Source organism: Protomyctophum bolini, assembly GCF_963924005.1.
Source record: "Protomyctophum bolini genome assembly, chromosome: 3".
Taxonomy (NCBI): Eukaryota; Metazoa; Chordata; class Actinopteri; order Myctophiformes; family Myctophidae; genus Protomyctophum; species Protomyctophum bolini.
Genome location: NC_137864.1, coordinates 46,520,594 through 46,542,183, shown reverse-complemented (window position 1 = coordinate 46,542,183; position 21,590 = coordinate 46,520,594). Strand labels below are relative to the sequence as shown.

The following is a 21,590-nucleotide window of genomic DNA, read 5'->3' as shown; positions in this document are numbered from 1 at the left end:
ACGTATAGGTTTGCACCTTTGCTTGTTTGGACGTTATTGTCATCTGTCCCAGCAAGCACGGTTATGGACCTGGACGAATTAGTGTCGTCTCGATTGGGGTCAGATCAAGTCAAACCGACTGGTCAGATCTGTCCCAGAATATCACCTGATTTCAACCAACATAAATTCTGCCCACTAAGACGGACGTCCCTGGATGAATCAGAAAAGAGTCCGATCGAGGCCAGATCAACTTAAGTCATATTATAACTGGTCAGATCTGGCCCAGAATAAGATATATTATTTCAACTGGTGAAGACATCCTGGAAATGGAGAGATCATCCCCATATGGGCTGTGATCTGGCCTAGTCCTGAACGTCACCGGAGGACGTTATCGTAACGTCATCATGACGTCATTTGGCTTGCACTGCAGGGTGTAGTGTATTCTTGGCCAGCCCAGGACATTCCCACGTGTTTGATTTATATTGTTGTTGAAATTATCTCTTCACCTGTCTGTGAAGGCACAGCTGTCAAGGGAATCACCGAGCCATAGCAGATGGCTGTGCAATGACTCTGAAATGCACTCACTCAAACATTAAAAACAAAAATATGTGTATGCATTCAAAAAGAGCACGCGCACAATCTTCCAAGTTCCAACTATACAATTACTTTAGGCATCTACAGAAAAGTGTCAGTGTGAGGGCTAAGAGTGGACAATGGACATGTTTATCCCATTCTGAACGGGAACCCGTTTTGGTGTTAGCATCATGTTATGCTTTAGCTATTGAAAAATAGCAGATCTACAAGCTCATAGCGCGCCACCGAGTGGCGCGCTACGAGCTTGTAGGTCTGCTATTTTTGAAAAATCGAAGAACGACTGACATTTTTAGAATCTGATCTCAGGTCAGAATGGGTTAATGAGTTAATCAGACCAGTGTGTGTTCAGTGGAAACCTCGTATGAATCTGATCTCAGGTCAGAATGGGTTAAGTTGGATGGAATACAAAAGCACACACAGAGAAAGAAGATAGTTTGGATGTTTCGGGAGGAGGTGTTGAGAAAACTGTTACAAAGTGGGCTGATTACCAAAGCTATGGATGTTTGATTTTATATTTGGATGTTAGGCATTTGTGAAGTTTTTGTACAGAGTAACTGCTCTCTAAATGATTCAGCAGCGAGTGATTTAGTGTTATGGGACTGTTAATGGACATATATTATGGGTTCTTCTGAGTCAACCTATACAAATCATTACCAAATGATTATGTCTCACCTGTGGCAACAATGATCCCAGGTGCAGTGCTTTTGGTGGAGATTGTTCCAGACAAGTATGGGTTCTCTGATGTTTGCAGTTGGAGGTGCAGCGAACAGAAAGGCTGGAGGAAGAACATAACATGGACAGTTTTCTAAACTGTGAATTTAAGAACAAAACAATTCATACACAAAAGGGCACAGGTTTCATTGCCTATATACCGGTATATATATATATATATATATATATATATATATAGGATTAGAATGATGATAAGAACGAAGAAAAAGGAAAAAGAAAACTTGAAATGAAACCCGCTTTCAATTTAGTGCCGGAATGAGAATCAACCGCATCCCACCGCATTTCATCTGTCATTAAATACAAAGCATGATGGATTTACATAAAAGAATGCTGACAAATCTCCAGGGCAAACGTACACACAACAGAAGACAATTACTGTTCAGCAACCAGGGGGAAAAAAAAGGCGTCTGTTTTCATCTCTCTCCAATTGATAGCGTGAAATTGTTGTAAAGACACAAAGTGCACGGAGCCCGAACTGGGTAATCAAAAGTAACCCACCATGGTAATTAAAATGTCACACGAATGTGCAATCACACTGAACTGTAAGCCACCCTGAGCGCTCCTGCAATCACCTCTAAAGCAGCATGGAGCCGCCCTAATGTCTCAAACATTCTTGTTCAACGTACAGCAAGCTGCCTAACGAGACCCATCTCAGATAAAGCAGTCTAATGCTAAAGTCAGTGGGGTGCAACGCAACTAAGAACATTTACTCAAGTACTGTATTTTTACTTCATCGGAGTACTTTCAAATTTCAATACTTTTACTTACTACTACCCACTACATCTCAGATACAAATTGTACTTTACTCCACTACAATGTGTCGCATCTGTGAGCATCTACTATTTTGTCGCTACTCTCCCTCTGCCAACGTGGGGAGAGCCCTGAACTGAGCTCATCCTTCACCTGACAGGGGGGAGTTTCCCCTGTAGGAGGTAACGCGTGGAAGGAACACGTTATTCCAACCAGTTCCTTTCCCCTCCATCGGGTGCCCCATCTGACCAGGGGAGACAGTATAGAGACCAGGATTACTGCATTTTTTGTGAGGGTACCTACCCAGAAAGGCCCTTTCGCCAACCCCACCTAGTCCTATGGTATGGGCACTGATGACGCGGAGGAGAGAACATGCCCCCAATGCCCACAGCAACCCCAGCGGGAATCGAACCCGGGACCTAGCTGTGAGGCGACCAGGGCCCTCCCAAAGATTTCTATACATTTTGAAAACTTCGATTTATTTACTTACTGTGAGTACTTCTTGGCTGAAGTTATATTTTGTTGCGTGCTGAAAATAGACAATCTATAAGATTATATTATGAAATAATAATCTAAACTCTAAAATTATAGATCTGCTATTTTGGCTGCGCAACAGCAATGTACATATAAAGCAGCCATGTTGAAGTCAGGAAATGCAGTACGTCTCAATCTGTTAGTGTTGCGCCTTATCCACCATTATTTTTCAACGGGCTTTTATTTCATATAACTAAAGGATATAGTCAGCGACGCTACATTGCGGCAAATGCCCAGATTCAAGTACAAAGATGGCTCTATCCTCAGTTCTTTTAGTGCATTCTAAACCCTCCGTTATATTATAGATCATATAACTGTAGGCCAAGGTAACTCGCTCTATCTTGATTGGCTTGCTGTAATTAGCTCTCAATTATCCTATATTCATACTCGTGAATTTGATAGTGGGAAAAGTTCATCTATTAAGACCCGCTGTAATAAGATGAAGCTTCTTTCTTTGAGACAATTCTTCAAGCCTTATTTGATAAGATACTATGATATAATAGCTATGGAGAAAGGAAATCCATTTAAATTCAGTCAATTATGTCTGAGTTCTTCTTGATTGTGCTACATAGGAAATTACACGTTTCCAACTAAAAAAGTACTTAGAAATTACTATGTCATAATTGTCATTATCCTTATTGCAGCAGAGTATGCTGAAGAGCCAAGAGAATTCACTGTACTATATGTATATCAAGATTTTCTTTATTATTTATTTTTTGATTCTAGCATGAATCAAAAAATAAATGAAGAAATCCTGGTGTGCGCCCTATTAGTGTCAAGAAACCCTAGCCAACCGAATGTTTTGCATATTGTCACTGTTGGGAGGAAACCTCATATGTGACTTTCTGGGAAATGGAACGAAATATTTCAGAAATAGTGCGAACATAGCAGATCTACAAACTCACAAGGCGTTGCATGTCGAGCTTGTAGATCAGCTATTGTCACTACTTTAGTTTGATGATCCATGTATGATGAAGTAGGGCATTAAATGACAAATGATATGTTTCTGCCCGACAGCGACAATATGCCTAGGGCTAGCTTTGCTTGGCAGCCATTGTGGAAAGTGTGTGTATCTCCCTGCAACAGTAAACATGCTCGTCCTCTCCGAGCATGATGTGAGGAGGGTGCTAAAGGGGCTGAACATCAGGAAAACAGACGGTCCAGACGGCCATCCCGGGAGGGTCATCAAGACCTGCGCTGGTCTCCTGGCACCAGTGTTCAACCTCTCCCATGCCCAGTCCACAGTACACTATACCCACTACCACCAGTGTTCAACCTCTCCCATGCCCAGTCCACAGTACACTATACCCACTACCACCAGTGTTCAACCTCTCCCATGCCCAGTCCACAGTACACTATACCCACTACCACCAGTGTTCAACCTCTCCCATGCCCAGTCCACAGTACACTATACCCACTACCACCAGTGTTCAACCTCTCCCATGCCCAGTCCACAGTACACTATACCCACTACCACCAGTGTTCAACCTCTCCCATGCCCAGTCCACAGTACACTATACCCACTACCACCAGTGTTCAACCTCTCCCATGCCCAGTCCACAGTACACTATACCCACTACCACCAGTGTTCAACCTCTCCCATGCCCAGTCCACAGTACACTATACCCACTACCACCAGTGTTCAACCTCTCCCATGCCCAGTCCACAGTACACTATACCCACTTGCTTCAAGATGTCCATCTTTGTGGACATGTCCAACGAATACCTCGCCAGGCAGAGGCCTGAATGAGCCTCTGAAGGCGAGGCGAAAGGGCTGCGTAAGCCCGGCATGGACACGCAGGAAAATAGAGCACTTGCGTACAATTTCCAGGTTCCACTGATTATAGTGGCAGCGTACCGTTGGGGAGCCGATTCCGTCCGGCCCATAGGTTGTTATCCCATTCTGACCTGAGATCAGATTCATACGAGGTTTCCACTGGACACACACTGGTCTGATTAACCCAGTCTGACCTGAGATCAGATTCTAAAAATGTCAGTCGCTCTTCGATTTAAAAAAAATAGCAGACCTACAAGCTCGTAGCGCGCCACTCGGTGGCGCGCTATGAGCTTGTAGATCTGCTATTTTTCAATAGCTAAAGCATAACATAATGCTAACACCAAAATGGGTTCCCGGTCAGAATGGGTTATCCAGTGATTACAGCTCTGCCTTGAAGACCATGCCAGGCTGCCTAGCAAACTGGCTGACCTGGGAATAAGTCTTATCTGCCAGACCCATTGCGATAAGTGTGGGCAGCCACATCACTCGTGGAGTCCCCCAAGGTTGCGTACTACTGAGTCCTCTAGTCTACTGCACTCCCTGAACTGTGTGGCCAGAAACACTTTGAACACCATTTTTAAGTATGGCAATGACACAGTGGTGGTGGTGGGCCCAATCTCAGACAACGACAAGGGGGCCTATCTGGAGGAGGTGACAGGCCAAAACAAAATGTGTAATTAAATGAATGAATTAATGAATTAATGAATTAATTAATTAATCTTTCTGTACATAACTATGCTTGTTTTATCTCACGGTTACCGTACTTGCACAAAAAAGTGTGCAAGTGTGCTTGATGAATTTACTGTATGCCGCACCATGCATTCTATTACACTCCCACCCCCAATTGTGCATATTCCCCATTGCACCAAGAGGATTTTAAGTAGGTCGCAGTTTACTATGAAAACCCACATTTCATGTCAGTCAGGCCGTCACGCCTTACGTTTACACACTACCCGGCCCAAAAACGTATTAAAATAAATGAATCCACATATGGGCATTCCCAGACCTGATTGTTTCAGCACGGCCTCGCCCTTTAGGGCAACTTACTAGTAGTTTATCTTATCACATTTCTTAATTTTACTTAATTATAATGTATTTCCTCTCAATACAGTCAAGTATTATTTATATTCTATTATTATGTTGTTGCAAATTGTTTTCCTGTTGCTGGCTGCACAGTCTTGCCAGACCACACGAGTGCACGCGTACGCGCACACACACACACACACACACACACACTGCGCCATAACTGACCAGTACACAGTGGATATCGTTCCCATCCAGGTCAACAGAAGGTGCTTGCAGAAGCCTCCAGTCTCTGCCTTTGTTGTAGGTGATGTATGTCTTCACTTGGTTGTCCAGCCTCTTGTTAGCGATCAGCATCCCTCTAATACCTGCCACCTACACAGGAAACAGGCACATATCGAGCACAATTAACACCCCACAATGACTATAGTAATAGACTAGTTAGTATCTTAAATGACACTTCAGACACATTTCTAGTTTATTGTCTGCAACAACTCATGCTACATCCTAGGTGGTATCTCTAATTAGCGATATGTCCCCACGTGGTGTCAGCATGAACCAGACATGCCTAAATGATGACCACAGAGAACTGACAGACACCTCATCTGTACTGTCCTTTCCTCACACTGAGATCCCCGCCGAGTCTTCTGAACAGCCTCGCTAATTTACCTCTTAAAAGCAGGGGCTGAGACAGGAACTCATTATGAGTAAGGCAACGCCAATACGAGGCAGGCAGACCAGGCAGCCCCCCCCTGCCCCCTCAGCGCAGCTGGAGTGGAGAAAATTGAATAACCTTGAGTTACCGAAATACAATGTGTATTTATGTTTTAGCTTATATATATAGGGTACAATAATTAGATGGTTGGTATTACATGATTAACCATGACAATGACATACACATTTATTTTTTACTTTCTTGAACCACAAGCACTGCAGAGTAATATAGTGAGAGAGTGGCGACACTAGCGTTGACTTCCATTGTAACAATGGAATGTGGAAGTGCTCGTTCTATCTCAATGGGATAGTTCCAGCCATAGAGCAATGTTTGGAACTACAGCCCATAGGCACCCGCTTTGCGGCGAGATCAACGCGTGTCACTACTCTCCTACTCTACACTCTGAGGCACTGATGAACTGATAATTAGTTCTCTTGCACGTAATTACGTTTCCCATTGATTGGTTGAGTTGGTGGCTCCTCGATCATAGCTATGATAGATCCCCAATTTTCTGTGGAGACCGGCGACAGAAGCGTGCAAAAGCAGCAAAATGAGGGACCTCTGGTTCTCCCTCCAGTGCGGGTGGTGTGGTGTAAGCTTAGCGGTGTGGTGATAGCCTAGTACGCCTACAGGTTTAGGCGTCCTTGAGTCGAAAATACGTTTGCCCTAGCTTGGACAAACCTTTTTCTTTCTCTGGTGCCATCGCATGTCTCTGCTGTCTCAGGAATCAAATGAAGAATGAGGTCGGGACATTGTGTGCATGTGTGGTGTGTTTATATGTTGTGACGTGAAAGGTTCTGGGGGGGATCTAGCAGACACCTAGCAGGCATCAAGCAGACACGTTTCACACTAGAGTGTGAAAGGACCCAATACATTCCAGACACGCAGGATATACAGCCTTGAATAGGGCAAATAATACATAGCAAATAATAGTAATACACAAAAAGCAGCTCGACTGAGGGGAGGCAAAAACGTAAACAAGTAAGGCACATACATGCCTTACTTTGCCTACATTAAATCCACGACTGCTTAAATGCCAGATTTATGCTAAGTCGCACACTGAAAATAGCCTAGCTACAAGCTCACAACGCATCGCATGGCAATGCACTGTGAAGTCGTTACATCGGCTATTTCGATGTAGCCTAGTACTGTATGATACAGTGTGCAACTACAGTAAGTGAAAAACAGGCATGAGACATTATACAATATACATGTTCCAAACCCAAGCCCAAAATGCAACCACATCGAGGGAGGGAGGGAGGGAGGGAGGGAGAGAGAGAGAGAGAGAGAGAGAGAGATGATGGCCTACATCAGACGGTTGCCTCGGTGAAGGGTCCCAGTCGTGCAGCATACTCGCTCCCCAAAGGGATCCCGCCGTATAAGTGGCACTAATAGGCAGCGCATTTGACATTGTCATGGATACACACCGCTCGGGATGGACGCCGCTAACGAGAGGCCTCCCCTCCTCCTCTGACCCGCCCTGTCAATCACCGCCGTAATTATTTATCGCTGCCGCCTGCCATGGTATCACACACATGCAACACAGGACACACACACTGTACACGTACACGCACACGCACACACACACACACACACACACACACACGCTTGCACCTTAACGATGAGAGACATGTCTTCCCGCCAAGTGGGGCGGCCTGACATTGGCCTATCCATCGTTCACACCACCCGCGCGGTTCGGTCCCGTGCCTGACGGCGAAGTGAAGGACACAGACATAGATCAGCGTGCATGGATGGAACACGGGACCACTTTTTTAGCCATGTATGGCAGTCAGTGTACTGGAACTGTACACAGGTGAATGCACCGCTGATAGAGGGGCTGTCAAGGTGGACCACACCGCTCACAAGAATCACAGCCTGAGGTAACAAAAAGGTGAGCTGAAACATTCCACCACTCCCTGGTGCTTGGCTGCCACCAGTCCCCCAATCACCATGGGAGCAAATATTTTCACTTATGACATTTGGCTCCTGCATAGGCTATAGATAGTACGTGTGTGTGCGTGCAGGGGGGGGGGGGTGGGGGTTGTAATAGAGGCCAAAGTCAATGAAGATTATCCTAAGATTATTGTGCCAGTTTAACCACTTTAAGCCATCATCAAATATTTGGGATAAGGCCTTTTTTCCGACAGCATTCTAGCCGACGGGGGAACGGTCCGCTCCACAGCGGGGGGACATTCGCTGCGATGCGAAAAAGCGATGGTACGACATGCGCTGCTCCCGTGCTTGCGGTTAGTGTTAGGTTAGGATTGAGGTTTCGGATCAATATGCTGTCGGAAAAAAGACCTGCACCCAAATATTTTAGCTTTCAAAAACCTTGGATGGCGCAGTGGCAAAGTATATCTGCCCTGTCTGGGGCTTTGAATCCGTCTATAAGAGCACAATTGGCCCGTGCCGGTGGGAGGGAAGCCAGAGGGCTCCTAGTCCTACGGAATGGGGCGGCACCTGTCAGAGGGGGGCGTGTTGGGTGGGAGGAGTAGAACGAAGGCTCTATGTCCTCCCGGTGGGGGCTGGTGCATGGGTCAGTAGGATACAACACACAGCATTGTTTGTGGGGTGAAATGAATTGTCATCATGACTAAATTGGGGGAAAATAAATGGGTATAAAGCAATCGGAAAAGATCATGCAATGCCAGGCATTTTGAGCATGTAATAGCTTTTACATTTTCACTTCCATTTCGAATTTCGGTGGGTCTCAGCCAGAGGTTATACTGTACGTAGCTAGGGGGGTCTCAGCCAGAGGCTATAGCTATTTCCTATGTCCTTGGCATTGAAAGGTTTTGGAACCCATAGTCTTTAGAGTACAACGTTCATGCTGTAAAAGCGTGCCCCCCATCCCTGACCCTGATGCTGTGAGCTTGCAAAGGCAGCAACAACGCGGCTGTTTCAACTCAAAGCGAGCGTAGAGGAGGCGTCCTCGACGGAAAGGTGCAGGTTATACTGTTCAAGCATTCAGACTCTTCATGCTGTACAACCATATTCTCCAGCGCACACATCACCTCTTGATCAATGGTAGTAGTAGACCTTTCTCTACAGTGAGTGCACTCTCCCCATCTCCTTTATAATGTTGCTCATCACCTTGGTAACTCTGATTGTGTGTGATTTTGAATTCATTTCCATAAGCTGAAGGTTTCTGCTTGTTAATAAGTACAGGTAGGTGCAATTCCTGACCCTATAGTTCCCTCAAGAGAGCCAGTCCATGATTAATGTAACAAATAGCACGGCTCTTGAAAACATCCCGGAAAAGTTTTCTCGTAGAAGATACAGGTTTTTCCTCTGATAGCGGCATGTATTAACACTATTCCCACAAGGAGTAATGAAGCTTCCCACAGTCTATTACATATTAATGCATCTCCTGGTGAATCAGAAATCCATAGGTTGGAGGCTATCAGGAAGGCCAAATCGCCCTGAGATCTACCACGTCTGCATTACTGCTTTGCATCTTTTATGGCCACCTGAGGGGATGGGAAATGTGTTGATGTGCAGCGCCTCACCGTCGAGCTGATCACATGGAAGACAAACTGGTCCTGTGTCTCGCTCTGTGGCAGATGTGAAGCTTTCAAGCTACACTATAGTGACCAGGGTTAGTGTCCCTTGCTGTGACCAGGGTTAGTGTCCCTTGCTGTGACCAGGGTTAGTGTCCCTTGCTGTGACCAGGGTTAGTGTCCCTTGCTGTGACCAGGGTTAGTGTCCCTTGCTGTGACCAGGGTTAGTGTCCCTTGCTGTGACCAGGGTTAGTGTCCCTTGCTGTGACCAGGGTTAGTGTCCCTTGCTGTGACCAGGGTTAGTGTCCCTTGCTGTGACCAGGGTTAGTGTCCCTTGCTGTGACCAGGGTTAGTGTCCCTTGCTGTGACCAGGGTTAGTGTCCCTTGCTGTGACCAGGGTTAGTGTCCCTTGCTGTGGGACTAACCCACACACAACAAATGCACTTGAGTTCTACACATGGCATGCATGCCTAACCAGGCTTAAACAGCCACGCAGGTGCACGCAGGCACGCAGGAACACCCACCCACACACACACACACACACACACACACACACCCACACCCACACCCACACCCACACACACACACAGTGCTGGACCAGTAATGGCACCATTAATTACCCCACCCCTGTGACTGCCACTAGCCAATATGTCACTTCCAGTCTATCGGTCACACCTGCCAGTGTGTGAGTGTTAACTGGATTCAGGAGGGAGGAGAGACAGAGAGGCAATGCTATGATGCTTCCATGAATGCTAATGAACCCACCTAGCCAGTATTTGCTAACAAGGTCATCACAAATCCACAAGTAAATGGCAGATATAAGGCCATTTAAGTGCATTTTTCATGTCAAGACTCCAGCATACATAGTCTAACAGTGCCTAAACCACTCCTGTAATGGAGACTGTGGACTGATTACAACCATTACAACACTATCTGGCAATGCAACGCATTATGTGAGCTCATAGATCGACCATCTGTCACCAGCACTCATCGGAAATGTACCATTAGGTACTTCCTGCTTTTTTTCCACTCTCTTCTCTTTCCCTTTCCCCCCTGCATCTTCTGTTTGCGCTATAATAGCGTCTCCGCCATACCTCGTAGAGATCCAGCATCTGGTTCCCCCCGATGCCCCGGGTGGTCTTCACGTTCTCCATGGCCAGTGTGAAGTAGATGCCCCTGGTGTCGGACAGGTAGAGGTTGTAGGTGTCGTTCTGGTTCCACTCCTGCACCGCGGCAAACACCTGCTTCTCGTCTGTGCTGACGATGTGCAAATCCTATCAGAGAGAGAGAGAGAGAGGCGCGCGTGGCGAGATTAAAGAGGAGTTATGATGGGAGGTCACGGAGTTGCGGATTAGTACAAGCGTGACCCCCTTTGGGGCTCGGCCATGGGGATCAAGCCTTTCAGGGGCGTTGTGGAGGTGAATGCTGATGTGCTGCAAGCATGGCATCGCTCACTGAGGGGATGAACGTGGGCAAAGTGACTAACCCATTCTGACCTGAGATCAGATTCATACGAGGTTTCCACTGGACACACACTGGTCTGATGAACCCATTCTGACCTGAGATCAGATTCTAAAAATGTCAGTCGTTCTTCGATTTTTCAAAAATAGCAGACCTACAAGCTCGTAGCGCGCCACTCGGTGGCGCGCTATGAGCTTGTAGATCTGCTATTTTTCAATAGCTAAAGCACGACATGATGCTGACACCGAAATGGGTTCCCGGTCAGAATGGGCTAATAGGCTCTGAGTGGATGCACACACCATACATGATTTTAAAGAAATTGGGCCTATCTTCCTTATACTTCCTTCACAGGTCTTACCAATTATACTAATTAAGGCTCTGCCGTTCCATTCTGGTCAAACAGAGTCAGGCTGCAGTTATTCTTGCATGTTAGTTGGCTCACTGGAAACACTCTGCTACACCAGTCAGTGGTTCACAAAGTGGTGTCCATGAGGCAGGGACCCTTGAGGAGGTTCTGCAAATGGCCCCTTATGGGTGTCTTAAATGGGTGCACAAATTGGTTATTTGTACACTCTCAGAGTTATGGGGTCCTTGAAAATACAAAAAAATGAAAATAAAGGTTGAGAACCACGTGTGCTACACTAAATGCATGGAACAGAGTCTATAATTGGTAAGACCTGTGAGGTAAGGAAGATCACGCCCAATTTCTTTCCAATATGGCTGCTGTGCATAAAGCCTATTGGAAACTAAGGAATGCCAGTGGTGGAAGAAGTACTTGGCACAATGTTTGTGTTAGGAGGACAATGTTTGTGTTTACACACACCCTCATAGCTGGACATAGGAGGGGCTATGTATAGCACCCCTCAAAAATCCATGAATGAATGAGAGCCAATGTTCATGAAGATGTTTCCTGGAATAAGTACTTAGATCTTACCTTTGGCAGGGAATATTTTGGCAGTTTAATCTGTATGAATGGGTCTCTCTTGTAAGACACATAGTACTTGGCTCGTCCTGATGTTACAGGAACCTATAAAAGACATGGGACAGTTGAATAATAATACATGAATTCATGATTAATAATGGCATTAATATACTGTCAAATACCTGTTCCGTACAAGCAGTGGCTATTTCCTTAGGGGAAAGCACAAATCAATATGTTGTTTTGTCTGGTGGGTTTTTAAAGACGTATACAAGGCGGTTCTTTCCTCGTCTCACCAAATTATTGCAACAGCGCCCCTGGCGGTCAGAGTCGCGTAGTTGCACTCATTTGGGGAGAGGAAAAATCCAAGATGGCAGAAAGATTCCGAGACAGAATGGATTAAAACACTTTTTTTTAATTGAAAACTACAGACCTACGGGTTTCAAACGCTTTGTGCAAAGAAATCGAACATTTGGGGCAGCAGGGTAAGCAGCTTAGATTTTACATTAGTACATGTTCAGAGCTATTCTGAGGCACAGGGTGCCACGCTCACCACCATGGGGGTGAGAGCTTTTAGACTTGATTGAAAATGTCAGAATCGATAACTACATCTACGAGAGTCTAAATCTTAGGCTAGGACATGGCCACTCATAGTCGTCTCTCGCCTTGCATTCCGATTTCCGAGGTTGCTGGCTCTTGTCGAAGCACGTTGTGGTTTGGAGGTAGGCTATGGTAAAAGAATCTCGTAGGACGATCAATAGCCTCGTTATTCATTGTCAGGAGCAATCTTTAAGTCGCCTAAACGGACGCGCAACTTTGGTCTAGAATAAAGTCCTCCTTAACAGTCTCTAGGTCCTATGCAAACATGCCGGGTCGTATAAGCTCTTATCTTATGAAGCACAAAGACACAGAGCCTGGTGACCGTGTTAGAATAAACACTTTTCAATTCACACAAAAGCGAGATTATATCTTCTCTTTTCCAACGCATATCAATAGGTCGAACGTTTAACTCTTTGTCTGAGGAAATTGCGATGCGTATTAATGTCACATAAGACATTATACTGTAGCAGAGGTTTATAGCAGTGGCTCTCAAAGTGGGGTGCAGCAAAATTACTGATATTTAGGAACCAATTGGACACTTATGTCTGTAAAGATAACAATTGTGGGGGCGGGGGGGGTGGTTCATGGAATAATTCATATCAAACTGGGGGTCCTTGAAAATACAATAGTTTGAGAATAATGTCTTTATAGTGAGTGGAGTGAATGCCTAGAAGGAGTGAGCAGGCTGAGGTTATAGCACAGTCGAGTGAATGGAGAGACGGCATATCGATGTTTGGGGAACCCGAGGCAATTTGAACTTTAAGAGGAATTGGTATGATTGATTCCCTGCATTCCTTCCAGGATCTTTCGTCTGTGACGCAATGTGCTAAAACACGGAGTATAGCTCTGGAAGGGGAGGTTTAGGTCAAGCTGTTGCGGGTTTAGACTTGAAATTCCATTGATGATTGAGGGAGCTTTGGCGAACAACTCTATCTTCGTCTGTTGGCTATTCTTACAAATTGACGTTCCATAACCTGAAACTATTAAGGTTTTTGTTTACATTGATATTATAACCAGAACTACCCGCGATGGGAGAGCTACGTCATAGAAATAATGCAAATTAAGAAATAAATGTTAAAAAGGTGAAAATAGCAGATTAGATAGCTCACAATGTAGAAACATTTTGAAAGTATACAGTAAATTCTTGTGGAGTCCAAAAACCCAGGATTAGTTCCACCTCCTGAACAAGGCCCAAATTAGTTTTTGAAAACCATATCTAAAACTAATGTCCAGAACCCGTGAAATGTGTTTCACGGCAAGGTGTCTGACCTGTTCTGACTGTCCAGGAGCGAAACGTTTGGCCCAACTGGTGTATACTAGCTGTGTGGTCATTGGTCAAAGATAACACTGTCATTGTGCTGCCGGGTTGAGTGGTCAGATGGGTTACGTGCATTTTCAGAGCAAGTTTATTTTAATGATCAATCAATTCAGCCCCTTGGCCTCTTCCAGGCCAAGGCATCCATTAGAAATGTATATTCGCATCTTTGATATTATTTACAAACTAAACATTTTTTCCACCCTAAAAGATGATCATCAGGTCTTATTGTTATATAAGGACGAAGACTTTTTTCAAAAAAGTGTACAGTATTTGTTAAAATGTCGTTTTTATGTGGGCACCCCCGCCAGTTCATTAAGTATGCCTGGTTTGCCTGGTGGGTGGTGATGGGTAGTGATTAGTTGCTGTGAGACTGCACATGGGGGTGAGTTACTGTATGTATTCATAGAGGTTGCTGCAGCAGGTAGAGACCTACCGTATTATCCGTATATATTATAGCTGATGAATAGTAGTTCAAAGTGTATGTGCTAGATTAACCCATTCTGAACGGGAACCCATTTTGGTATTAGCACTATGTTATGCTTTAGCTATTGAAAAATAGCAGATCTACAAGCTCATAGCGCGCCACCGAGTGGCGCGCTACGAGCTTGTAGGTCTGCTATTTTTGAAAAATCGAAGAACGACTGACATTTTTATAATCTGATCTCAGGTCAGAATGGGTTAATCAGACCAGTGTGTGTCCAGTGGAAACCTCGTATGAATCTGATCTCAGGTCAGAATGGGTTAAATGGGGCCTGCATGGTGTTCGTTTTAGAGAGCAGAAACATGTGGCCTCTGGAACATAATGTGACTTCAGCTAAATTGGGACACATTTTCGTAGCTTGCCTAGAGTGGAGCTCTGGGGGTTCTCAACCGTTTCAGGCCGAACCCCCCAAAAAAATGATATTTGAACTGGCCTGGGGACCCCCCACCCTGAAGGGGGCCCCCCACCCTGAAGCACTTGGACTTGTAGGAGTTGAGGGGCATTACATTTAGTTTGACTCTGTTCCACAGATAAATAGTGTGAAAATAGCAGAACTACAAGCTCACACAACACATTGCGTAGATCGTCTATTTAAAAAACTTTTGCCTCGTAAATATGGCTATAGTTTGTTGATTACTTGTAGTAATGGTCTTTTATTCTTTTTTGAGCTATTCTTAAATGTCCTTAAATTGTCAATTTACACTGTCATCTGGGGACGACCCAAAAATCCTAAGAGAAGCTAGCCTGAGATTCAGCCAGATTTTTTATGTCACTTTGCTGCTAAAATAAATAAATAAATCCACAAAACGTAATGAATTGGGCTGGATCCATGGATGGTCCCGCGAAGTGACCACAGATTGAGAGCCACTGATCCAGAGTGGAGCATCACCAGACTTATTATAAAATAAGTTAAATAACATAAATAAACTTTTACACGACAGTTATGTCTAGCTCAGTGGTCTTAAGGCTGGGAAGGAACTCGTACAAAATCATCTAGATTTGGCTTTTGGTAACAAGTTTTAGATTTCCGGTATGGTGTTGGTATGGGCATATGATATGGTTTTCAAAACCCATCGCAAACAAGTTAAGCTCGACCCCTAATGGTCTGTTTGCAGTTACTCCAACAGCATGACTGAAGTAAAAATGAGACTTAAATTCATATTTAGATAATGTTTCAGATGTCAAACATTTCTGAGATGATAGAATTGTGATGGTCATGATGATGGTCATGGAAGGGGAACATTCTGAAAGCTTCATGGGCAAAGATAATAAACTTCAAAATCAAAAAAAGAAAACGGTCAAAATGACCTCTCAGACATGCTAGTGCTAGGGGAGCGAGATCAACTCATATGCAGTGTTTTTTTTTAAACCTTATACTATACCTACTGTATGATTTTTTACATATTCCCTTCCAGATTCATAGGCATTTTAAGCGAGGCAGTGAATACGTATAAAATCATAATAATTGTGCAAAAAAAAAAAAAAAAAAAAAGATTGTTAATTTGTATAATATGTCCAATAGTCCAGTATGATGTGGCCTGACCTTTTAGGTTGGCGGAAAATTATATACCTAAGTGAAGGTGTTAAAATTGCACATGTATACATTATTATGAGTATGACAGACCTCAAATTTATGATAGCAGGCTTTTGGTGTTAAATCTGGAAGCTGATGCAGTGGAGAAGCTATATAATTATTCCTACTTTTCCCCTTGACTTTTAAATAATTTTAATCCTCATTTGCTGAGTGTCAAAGTAAATATAATATTCAAGCCAGAGAGAAAATGTGGCCAACGCAAACCATCGGCTTCACGGATTGGCTGAACTTCGCATAACATGCGTGCCCCAGAGCAGTATCGAGAATGTGCACAGACAGTACACAATTCAAAGCAATAGGGCGACAGAAAAGACATTATATTCCGTTCCAATTGCTCGATAACGACTTGCATTGTTCCCGCCATGTCCCTAAATAGGCTGCCGGGCCATCCTAGTAATAGTAATAGTAATAATTTCAGTAATTCAATCCATCATTGAGTGAGAATTAAAACAATAGCTTTTCCACCGGCGTTGTACCTGCAAAGCAGTTTGTTATTGCATGCCATTCCCTCAGCGGATTAAATGCAAATAGCTCCATAATCCACAACCCCAAGTGTGTGTGTGTGTGTTATACTGTATCTTCATTCAGGGTTAACATAATGCATGAGTGTCTCGTCTCCTGTCCTCTCCTATACCTGGATGAACATGTAGTCGTCCTGGACCACCAGTGAGCTGATGTCGATGTACCCGGGGAACGGATAGTTCCTATTAGGCTCTGCACACATCTGAGCTCTGCAGGTAACGTACTGTACATCTGACACATGGAGGGAGAGAGAGAGAGAGAGAGAGAGAGAGAGAGAGAGGGAGAGAGAACACAGCAAGGAGTATTAATGGTGTGACAAGCCAAGGACAGATTTGTACAGCTTAACCACTTTTAAAACCTGGCCCCATGTTGTTAACTTGTTATATAGGTGAAGGAGTTTCCAAACGGGTCAGAAATGGTTGAAAATAATCCTGGTCTCTAAAACTACCTCTCCCTGGCCAGCCGGGGCGCCTGATGGAGGGGAAAGGAACTGGTCGGAATAACGTGTTCCTTCCACGTGCTACGTCCGGCCAGGGAAATCCCCCCCCCTGTCAGGTGAAAAGAAGCAGCTTGGACTCCTCATGCATAGAAGGAGGCATGAGGTCAGTCCGCTGGCCCCCCAGGTTGGCAGAGGAAGTGTAGTGCCCAGGATTACATTAGATAATTGGCACTGGGTGAAAAAACTGGGTTGCAAAATCGTGGGATAAAAAAAAAAGAAATGGTTGAAAATAGAAAGAAAAACAAAAGCGTGACACTGCAGCGCATCGCGAGCTAGCTAGATACCCCAAATAGCTGCTCTACAAGCTCACAGCGCATCGTGATGCGTGAAGCTAGTAGATCTGCTATTTTCAAGCAACACGTCATACAGCGAAGTATGAATTTCACCTATTTTCAAGGTTATCTTGTATTCACTAAGACTGTCTGCTCGCTTTGCGTCTCACTGGTGGACTAGGGAGAGTTCTGAAACCTCAAACCTGCCTGCCAATAACATCATCAACTGGAATTTCAAGCTAATAGAAACTACAGCCTTTCTCTTCCTGGAAAGTTAGCGTGCTGTATAGTAGCCATTGTTCTTGCATCACAAACAAATAAAATAAAGAAGTTGAAATTGAAATTGTGTAAAATGACCAAACCTGCCTATACCGATGATGTAGCTGGTATGTATGCATGTTTCTGAACTGTCCTGTCCACAACTCTCCATTTGTAATCTTATAAAGAGCATCAGTGAGGAGTGAGGACCAATAGATGTGTGGTTAATAAAAGCACTGAAGCTGTATGTATCTTCACTATTCCTTGACTTGACATGAACATACCTTTCGTGTAACTTGTTTTCCATGTACAAGAAACATTATATGTATGTGCTTTGTCTTACTTTAACTTATTTAGTTAAATGTATTTAGCTCCTATGCCACAAAAATGTGGAACGCCCTACCAAGAGAGGGAGCTCAGATCTCAGCACGTACGGGTGGCTGCAATTCGAAACTGGCCCCAGTAAAATAATATTTCTAACCGTTTTTTTTTTTTACATTGTACTGTATATCTGTATGTGATTAAATGTTCTGATTAATTGAAAATGGGGGATCCCAATGGAAACAAGTATTTTATTGCGTTCTTTGTTCTTTTTAATCCTCTTAGCCTACCTGGTATTGAACTCTGTTTTCCTGTGTTTCTACAAACTGTTAATAAAGTTTTCAATCAGTCAATCAATCAATGAACTACAATGACTTCCATTCCAGCCTGCATGGCGGCGGATGTTTTTACTGTTCCTTAGCTTGCCTGTAATTGTGAGACATGACTTATTGTTATTATACAGCATACCTGTCAATCACACTCAGCTGTGCATGGGGGTGGGAGGGAGGGAGGGAGGGGGGCTATGCTTACATCTTGAGAAGGCCATGCAAGCCCTTCTGCCACGGCGGCAAGCTGGCATAAACCGCCTCACGTGACCTACTGTATGGAAGACCTTGCTCGGTGGTATTCAGAGTTATGGAGCTGACATTCAAGGAGAGAGCCGTACAAAAGGAAAGGCCATATTAATCAACTATCATCCAGCGCATCTATGGGGCTAATCCAGTCCCCCCGGCAACACAGCCCAGCCCGCGCTGGAATTCATTCCTTTACAGATTCCTGTATAGAGTCTCTATTCCTTTGTCTTCTCCCTTTCTTTCATTTGGCGGTAATAGGACAAGCAATGTTTCAGTGTGTAAACTTGTGTGATGGGGCATGTGACTGTGTAACTGTGTGTGCTTGTGCATGCGTGCACGTGCATGCATGCACGTGTGTGTGTGTGTGTGTGTGTGTGTGTGTGTGTGTGTGTGCGTGCGTGCGTGCGTGCGTGACACGTGCTTGTGATTTTTGACAGCCTGCGCCATATTCAACACGGGAGCACGCTCACAATCACAAGCACATGAGCTTGGCTGTCAGGAAACCCAAAGACATCTGTAGAAAGTAAACCCTGGGCTACATTTAAACATTTCATCCATGCAACGTTCAGAAACAAGTCAAAAATAGATCAGACCCCGACCCATCACCGCCCCAATTCTGGATGGCAATGCTATGTGACAGAGTCCTGGAGCTACAGGCGAAGGGGGAGCGGAGGTCACATGGGGCTATGGTTGGAGGTGCATGGCGGGCCTCCTTTCTCTTCTGTTGAGAAGTAGTCCTGACTGGAGCTCCTAAGCACAATACCGTATCAGTGACCAGAGCACAGCAGGGATTGCATCTTGCCTGAGCGGTCTGTTACAGAAGTGGTTTCAAGCCTTTTCATATCAATGACCATCATTTTATTCGGCATTTGAGCCATATGGACCACCATTTGATGAGACTTATCCTCTCAGACCCAAAAGTTGCTGTATTGATGTTGGTACCATAGGATTAACAAAACGCCTGCGGTTTCCGAGGCTACCATAGTAGAGCTAATAGGCAAACGTTGATCAAAATAACAGTTCTTCTACATTCTGTAATTGTGTATAGACTACTTTAATTAAGTTAAGTAATGCAGATGTTTTTATTAACTAAACTTAAATTAAACATTAATTTAACTTGAGAGTGTAAAATCAAACCAAATGGACCCATACAGGTCCTATTAAGGGTCCATTTGGTTATACCAACTCTCCATCATTTAGCTGGGGACCACATGGAACCCGCGCAAGGACCACTGGTGGTCTCCGGACCACTGGTTGAGACGTACAGACTTCACTCTGCGTGCGTGCGTGCGTGCGTGCGTGCGCTTACTTACTCCCATCAGGCGTATGTGCCTCCATATGGATGAGATCTATCTCTTTATCCAGGCCTGCAACAGACCTGCGGCAAACAATAGTATGGGAGAATAGAGTAGAGCATGTCAAAGAAAAGAAAGTCAAGAAAAGCGTCTAATAACAGTGTGCAGTTTGTGTGTGTCACGAATCACAATGCAGTGTTCCGTGTTGAAGGCTTGAAGCCACACAGGATGTAATGATCACAGTGACACCCTGCATTGACAAAGTGGCAGCTTGTGGTGCATGTCGACTGGTGTGGCTGTGATGGCTTATACAGTACGTCTCCTTTGGTCAAATATCATCTCTCTATAAATACTTCAGTGGCGTTGTTGGAACAAAGACAGATGGGCAATGTGTTTTCAATCGATCAGAGTCGACAGACAATCGAAGGTGTCTGTGAAATTGATCAAAAAACAGCCATTCTCACCGTCCAACGAAAACAATGACACTTGAATGTGAAACGTAATGAATCATAATGGAGTGGCTCATTGTAAACTACCATACTACTTTTAAAACACCGCTGACGAGAGAGGGGAAAAGACAATAGTAGCCCATTGAGAATGAGTTTGGGGAAGAGATGCTAATACAGAAGACAGCAGGGAAGATCATATGTTTTCAATCAATGGAAAATGTACTTGTTTCACCCGTCTGTCTTAAATAAGCCGGTCTGTAAACAGATCCATTGGGTCTGGCAAGCTATGGCAGCTGCCATACCTTGGCTCCAAAAAAAAGGCAAATAACCGCAAAAATAGAGCAAAATAGGCATGAAAAAAAGACAAATAACCGCACGTAACTGCAAAAAAGTGCATTCTCTGCAGAGTCCGCACACACAGACACGATGCGTGCATGTGTCGTCTGTCTGTCTGTCTGCCTGTCTGTCTAAAGACAGACATATGATGGAAAAACTGCAGTCATTCAAAGTCAAGCTGCAGCTGGACTGTTCAACTGCTCAGCAGTGACATAATGAACTGAAAGGAACCCATGTCATATTGAAGTCCAGTAATACGGACTTCAATTGGACGATTAATTCCATTGTATTAGCAGTGCACTATATTTGCTGGTGTCATGTTGTCTACTTTCCCAGCAATCTTGAATCTTGAATCAAATAGCCGAAAAATAGATTTTTATATTAAACCTGATAATGTGCTATAATCGGTATTTCAAAAGTCCCATCAATATTATTTCCCCATTAATGTTAACATGCATAATACATTACTTTCTCATTGGTTTTTATTTTTATTCCATGCATGTGTCATTCTAATTAACAGCCTATAATAAGACATAAAAGCAAAACTTTTCTTTGTCTGTCACTGGGTGATCTTCCTAGCCTTGCAATACAGCTAAGTTATGGCGTGCCCAAAAACGATGCCACTGAAAGAAATAAGTAGGGTTTTTTGTTGTGCAATTCTCCATGCAGCCTCAAGGGAGTTCCACTTGGCCAGGCATTTGAAGGTTATGCCCACTGTTCATTGCCCCGTGTCGTGCTGTCGTGCAGACATGCAGGCGAACCTCTGTTCTGGATGACTTGGCCTTTGGCCACGGTAGAGGAAAAACCAAAACAACAGTGAGGAGGACGACGGAGGACGAGGAAGAAGAATGGAAACACTATGAGAAACACTATGGCGCAAAGGAAGGATGGAACATGCTTAGTAAGCAGTGGTTCTCAAACCAGGCCCCCCAAATTAATTAAAAGTTCATCTACAGTAAATCGGCCTCTATACCTGAAATTGTGTTTCGCCAGGGAACCCAGTACAAGAGTTGTGTTAAAAATGCCACGCGTGCATGTGTGTGATTGCGTGGGGGAGACCGATGAAGGGAGATGATTCTCAGCAGG

At 44.3% G+C, this 21,590-nt stretch overlaps 1 protein-coding gene across 1 annotated transcript in view; it reads right to left on the bottom strand.

Moving 5' to 3' along the window:
• LOC308312862 (VPS10 domain-containing receptor SorCS3-like) overlaps positions 1–21,590 on the bottom strand; it is a 127,382-nt gene that overhangs the window by 49,075 nt on the left and 56,717 nt on the right. Inside the window, exons 4-9 of the mRNA XM_080759615.1 lie at positions 19,738–19,802; positions 16,612–16,730; positions 12,000–12,092; positions 10,699–10,878; positions 5,618–5,764; positions 1,246–1,348 (exon numbers count right to left, since the gene is read on the bottom strand). Of these exons, the coding sequence (XP_080615741.1) occupies positions 1,246–1,348; positions 5,618–5,764; positions 10,699–10,878; positions 12,000–12,092; positions 16,612–16,730; positions 19,738–19,802 (707 nt within the window). The remainder of the gene's footprint in view (positions 1–1,245; positions 1,349–5,617; positions 5,765–10,698; positions 10,879–11,999; positions 12,093–16,611; positions 16,731–19,737; positions 19,803–21,590) is intronic.